Source organism: Sminthopsis crassicaudata, chromosome 3, assembly GCF_048593235.1.
Source record: "Sminthopsis crassicaudata isolate SCR6 chromosome 3, ASM4859323v1, whole genome shotgun sequence".
Classification (NCBI taxonomy): Eukaryota; Metazoa; Chordata; class Mammalia; order Dasyuromorphia; family Dasyuridae; genus Sminthopsis; species Sminthopsis crassicaudata.
In genome coordinates this window covers 594,194,691-594,200,690 of record NC_133619.1, presented here as the reverse complement: position 1 = coordinate 594,200,690, position 6,000 = coordinate 594,194,691, and the positions used below count along the sequence as shown (strand labels likewise).

The following is a 6,000-nucleotide window of genomic DNA, read 5'->3' as shown; positions in this document are numbered from 1 at the left end:
CTCCCTTCTGATTGGGGGGGAGTGTGTGGTATAACAGACAGATGGATGAGTGGGAACTGACTTGGGAGCCTTCAGGGAAAGAGTTTGTGGTTGGGATGCTGAGGTTGGAAAAACGCAGACTGTGGAGGGCCAATGGCCACGTCATGGTGGGGGTGGGGGGAGTCATAGAGCTTGGAATGGGGGAGGGACTGGGGGGGGTCTTCCCTGGAGACTGTCTTCTCAGACCCTGGCCAGAGCAAGGGGGCAATCCTGGGAGCTGGTAGGAAGGAGGCGGAGAAAGAAAAGAGGGACACTGAGGATGACTGTTGAAGTTTTCTTCCCAAGTTCTTAAAAAGCCAGCACTCCTGCTTCCCTTGTAGGGGGAGGCGGGGTGCCCTTCCTGTGACGCTGTCTCTGTGCAATGTGAGACATGCCTAGAAGTGTGGACAGGGGATTTACCTGGCAGAGAAAGGGGAAGATGGGGGTGGGGGTAGGCAGGAGGAAAGACAGCTTAGCCCAGCCCCTTCAAACTCCCAGCTTAACTTAGCCGGCCCCAGAGCCCCCCTCCTCGGCGGGCGGCCCCGCCACAGCTGGCTCCCATTAGCTGAAGGCTTGGCGAGGGGCCAGCCTCCACCCGCCTAGTCTCCCCCTCTCAACCGTGGGCCCGGCAAGCCCGCCAGTCTTGGACTCGCTCTAGAAGGGGACACAGCAAGAGCAGCACGAGCGAGTTGGGAACCCCACGTCCCAAGATATTGTGGGGGGACCCCCTCCTGGTCCCCAAAGCCCAGGCAGCCAGACTCTTGGCCCCACACCTTCTCCCCACACCCGGCCTGGAAGCGGGTGCTGAGGCATCCGTCAGGCCTCAGGCAGGTAAGTGGGGGACCCCTGGTCCCCAATCTCTTCCCCCTCCCAGCCCAAAGCAGCCAGATTCTCAGCTCTTTCTCAAGTTTTTTTTCCCATGATTGCTCTAGAGCTGGTGTTCAGGCAGGAATGAGCCAGAGAATCAGTGAGTAAAGGGGGAGGATCCTCTCTTTCCTAGCTCCGCACCGCCAAAGCGCTTCAGGATCATCCCCCTCCGTAGCATCAACGTCCCATCCCCCCTCTGCCACGAAGCCAGATTTAGGGTTAAGCAAGGACTGCAGGAATTTGGGAAAGGCTGCCGGTCGGGAATGGGGAAGGAGATTCAAGGCAAAGGGATTAGAAGGAAGACGAGACGGGACCTGAGGGTATCACAGGTACATACATGTCCGTGTTGCTGCCCGAACCCACATGCCTCCCAGTGCCATGGCATCTTTCCATTGGGCAGTCAAAGCCAGAGGCTCTGCAGTCCCGGAGGGCAGAGAGAGGGGCCCTGCTGGTAAGGGCCAGAGACAGGGGGGAGCCTAGTGACCCAGGCTCCCTTAGGAAGAAGTTAAGGATGGAGAATAATGATCTCCACTTCCAGAGGAGATGTCTCACTGCCTTCTGTCTCCTCTAGAACTTAACCGGAAGAGTTCACAAGGTGCCATAGAAAGCACACCGGGCCCTGGAGTCAGGAGACTGGGTTCAAATCCTGAGGCTAAATGTGCGATCATGAATAAGTCTCTTTCCCAAAAGAGCCTCAGTTTCTCTACCTGTAAAATGGGAGGGGTGGGGACATTTGGAACAAATGCTCTCCAAGTCTCTCTCAGCTTTGTGATTACTTTATAATTTTGTGAAATAAGTACATCAGTAGGGAATGAGGTCCGACCTTGGTCCAAGGAGAGGGAGGCCCCTTAAAAGGGTTGGGGTAATTCCCTTCCTCCAATGAACCCCTTCTTCCTGCACTGGCCAAGAGACAGGGTTTATGACCTTTGCTGGACCTGGGAAGGTAAGAGAGAGTGATTGAGATATTGGGATGTTTTATGGATTAGTGCTGTGTAAAGAATAAGCTCAGGCTGATATACTTCCTCACATCAATTTTGGTTTAATCAAATTAAAAGGGCCTAATCTATTATGGGTATTGACAAGTGGCCCACACTGCGCCCCCTGGTGGCTTTGTGAGGAGACCTGCCTCCTCTCACTCTCCTTGCCAACAGCTTCCATTTGGGCTGGGGCCCAGTCTGGTTGTGGGGTCACTGAGGGCCGTCCATGTCTGGATGAACTGGAGCAGGCAGGGGAGCCGGGCCCGGTGGCTGGGTCTGGATCACTCTAAAGCCCCATCCCAGAAACGGGAGACACATCCCTTCCATGCTCTCTCCCGCTGGCTCGTGTCTTTCCCAGGTGCTGTCGGGAGCCCAGCATGTTGGCAGCCTGGGCTCCAGGACTGTGGCTGGTCAGTCTCTGGGTCACCTGTGGCAGTCGAGGAACAGAGACTGGTAAGGTGCTGCCCCGATCCTCCGTCAGAACGGGGTCCGGGTCCCCACTCCCACTGCAGGGGCAGAGGGTCCCAGGTGTGGTTAAGGGGGGGAGTCTATCAGGAAGGCAGGCTGACGGTCCCGCAGCTTCTGTGTCATTGTACATCTCTGGGATGCATGTGTCTGAGTAAGTGCGATTGTGAGGTTCGGCGTGTGGTGGAGAGGCGGTCAGGGGGCTGCACGTACCTGGAGACTCTGGGAGCTCCTAGGTGAGGGACTCAGCTTCTTGGGTGCAGAGCAGGAATAAAATCCTCCGCACAGGTTTACTGTCAGGCTTCCATGAGCTAGAGAAGGGCCCTGGGAACCTGAAGCCTTAATGTGGGGCTGCTCCTCCTAGGATGTGAGTGGCTCTGGTCCCTTTATGAGTGAGCATGTGTGTGTGTGTGTGTGTGTGTGAGTGTGTGAGTGTCTAGGACTCCTCCTGCATGGAGGGGAGGGAGGGAGGAAGCAGACCCACCCCCTTGCCCAGAGTGTGCCTTCGGCTCATGTGAGTGTCTGTGAAGGAATGGACTTCTGCCAGCCCCAGTCCAGTCCAGCTTCTCTGCAGCCACAGCCACCTCCAGTGCCGTTGGAACTGCAAGAGTGCCTCATTGCAGAGGGAAGCTGAGTCCTCCCGCTCCCCACTTTGCTCACTGCGGAATATCCTGCGGGGCCTCCTGTGGAGGCCCCGTTATGGCAGGAGTTGAGGGTGCCCAGACCCGACTGAAGGCTGGGCTATCCCCAGGGTCAATGCCAGGGAAAATCGCTTTGGCATCATTCCATGGGCCGAGAGAAAGGAGCTGCTCAGTCGTGGAGTTCCTGAGCTTGCCAAGGCCTTCAGAGCCCTTTTGGGGGCTTTGTGCCTCCCTGCTGGGGGCCAGCAGTCAGGGAGAGCCGGTTCCCTGGGAGCCGGTGTGAACTTTCCTGTCTCTGTGCCTGGGAGTGTGCCTGCTCCTGCACTCATGCAGCTACATGTGCACACGTGTAAGCGTGCTTCACCCACTCCCCTCTCCGTGAGTCTCCTTGGGGGCTGGGGCAGCAGATTTCAACATCTCTGAGGAATCCGGGCACGGGGCCAGGTGATGAGTCACACAGGCTGCCGCCGATGGAGACGGCCCCTCCGGCTACATGTGCGTGTGAGGGGCGGAGAGTCCCGGCACTTCTGGGCCCCAACCCGGAGGGTGCTCAGCCCCAGACCTGTGGAGTCCAGTCCTCGCTCAAGGCATTCTTAAGCTGCCCTGAGTGCCCCCAAGGAGGCCAGATGTCCTTTCATCCTGTGAAAGGGTGAACCCTGTCCCTTCACACACTCCCTGCTCTGTCTTGTCCCATGTCTACCATCCCTGCCAGTGTCCCGGGGCACCAATGGAGCAACAGAAAGTAGGATTTACCTCTAACTCCATGTGCTACTGGGGGCAAATGACTTCCCCTCATTGGGCCTTAGTATTCTTATCTGTCAAATGAGACCGCTTATAGTTTCTCCTCCCCCTTTTGTTTTGCCTCCCCTCATCTCCTGATTGAGGAAGGTCCTGTCTGGTTCTTCTCCTGGGCTAGCAGGGCAGAAGGAAAGTGGGTAGTGCCAAGGCTGGACTTGTACGCCAAGGCTATCTAGACAGTACCCCCCTGTTCTTACAGGTGAACAATGTCCCACCCTGCAGCAAGAGGGACTGAAGTTAGAGGCCAATGGGGACTCCTCAACCAACATGACAGGTGAGTTCTATCGTCCTGTTTCCCCATCTCTGTGCATCCAAGGTACCTGCTCACCCGTCACTCAGCTCAGCTACCCAACCTCTTTTCCCTCCCCAGGTTTTAATCTCATCAAGAGGTTTGCCCTCATGAAGGTCTCAGCCATCAAGAGGATTCGGAACCCAAAAGGACCCTTCATTCTGCGGCTGGGGAACGCCCAGCTTGCTCTCCCCACAGCGTGAGTGCTCTGGGCATCTGGGGAGGGCCGCAGAGGAATGAGGTACTCCTGTAGGTCTTTTCCTCTAGATCTACTTTGTCACTGTCCTAGCTTATGCTGATTAACTTGGACTTCAGGGCCTAGGAACTGGATGAGTTTTTAAAGGCAGATCCATAGGCTGCCCAAGAAGTCAGGCTGGGCTTCCATGCCAACCCCGATTCTCCTGTCTCTGTATTCCTATGCCCAGAAGATGGGCCCCAGCCTTGGCAGACAGGAATTAGGACTGATGGGGGAAGGAATAAGCCTGGATGCTAACTAGCAAAAAGGGTGAGCTGATATTTGACTAGTAATGGAGGACTGGCACTCAGTCCGCCCCACATATGGGAAGAGGCTTCTAGGCTGACACTAAAAATGTGGGCATTCTATGCTGAGTGGGCATTAACTTCATACCAGGCATAAGAGTAGATATCTGGCTGGCAATGGAGTAAGGGAAGATACGAGGGGTAAAAAGTGGTGGTATGTGGACTCTGGGAAGAAGCCAGACCGACAAGACTGGGCTTCTGACAAGGCTCAACTAGCTTTTCTTCCTCCTACTTCCAGCCAGGTGTTCCCTGGGGGTGTCCCTGACCAGTTTGCAATAGTGTTGACCCTTCTGCTGAAAAAACAGACAAGCAAAGATACCTGGTATTTATTGCAAGTGACTGATAAAGATGGATACCCACAGGTGAGCCTCAGTCTCCTGTTTCCCCCCTTTCCTCACTTCCCCGACCTTCTTCCCTTCTCTCTATACCTGTCTGCTTTCCCCCTGCCTCTTTTCCCCTCCTTCTAGGTTTTCAGCTCTCATCCTTTTTCATCACCCTGCCCCTGGAAAGTGGCCTTTCGATATCCCTGTCCAACAGTGCAGCCAGCTCCCCGGGAGCTCCCTGAGCAGCAGCTCTGCTCCTCTCCCAGAACCCAGAACCCGGAGGGAAGGGGGTGCAGTCTGTGAAGGATGCTTAGACTTGGCTGCTTTCAGGCACCCACTGCTGCCCACTTCTTCTCTGAGAAGATCCAAAAGGCATTATATCCAAAGGGCATTCACCTTTTATTTCATATTATGCTTTCAGCCTCACCCTAAGCCTCAAACCAGTCTTTTGTCTTTTCTGAATCTGCTTGGCTCTTAGGGCTCAGAGATTAGCCGATCATTATCTCCCCAATTCTACCAGCCACTGCAACCAATTAGATTTCTACTTCTCTCTCCCCCATATCCCTCCACAAAAAGATGGAAATTGTTACAGCTGGAAGGAAACTTTAAGGACCACCTGGTCTAATCTCCTTGAGCCCACCTGGCCTTTGTATTTTCTGAATCTGCTTGGCTCCTAGGGCTCAGAGATTAACTGATCATTATCTCCTCAATTCTACAATCTGCAGCAACCAATTGGGTTTCTGCTCCCCTCTTCCCCCACATCCCTCTACAAAAAGATGGAAATTGTTACTGGAAGGAAACTTTAAGGACCACCTAGTCTAATCCCCTCTCTGACTGATGAGGTTGATCAGAGGCACAGAGGAAGGGAAAAGAATCCCACGGAGATTTAGTGTCAGAGCTGGGACCCGAGTTTCCTGCTTGTGAGCACAGCATCCTCTGAGAGCTGAGACAGCTGCTCCCTCCTCCATTCTGGTCTTTCTGTGTGCCTTTATGAGGTTTATTTGCAAGGACAAAGAGAACATACAGATGCAGAAATGGTGCACTAGGGGAAGGCCATCAGTTGTACGAATAACAGAAAAGTC

The 6,000-nt window shown here is 54.5% G+C and overlaps 1 protein-coding gene across 1 annotated transcript in view; it reads left to right on the top strand.

Moving 5' to 3' along the window:
- The first annotated feature begins 567 nt into the window (after window positions 1-567).
- Window positions 568-6,000, top strand: part of COL16A1 (collagen type XVI alpha 1 chain) — a 68,820-nt gene continuing 63,387 nt past the window's right edge. Inside the window, 5 exon segments of the mRNA XM_074305319.1 lie at window positions 568-849; window positions 2,221-2,315; window positions 3,966-4,040; window positions 4,137-4,254; window positions 4,834-4,957. Of these exon segments, the coding sequence (XP_074161420.1) occupies window positions 2,240-2,315; window positions 3,966-4,040; window positions 4,137-4,254; window positions 4,834-4,957 (393 nt within the window). The 5' untranslated portion in view covers window positions 568-849; window positions 2,221-2,239.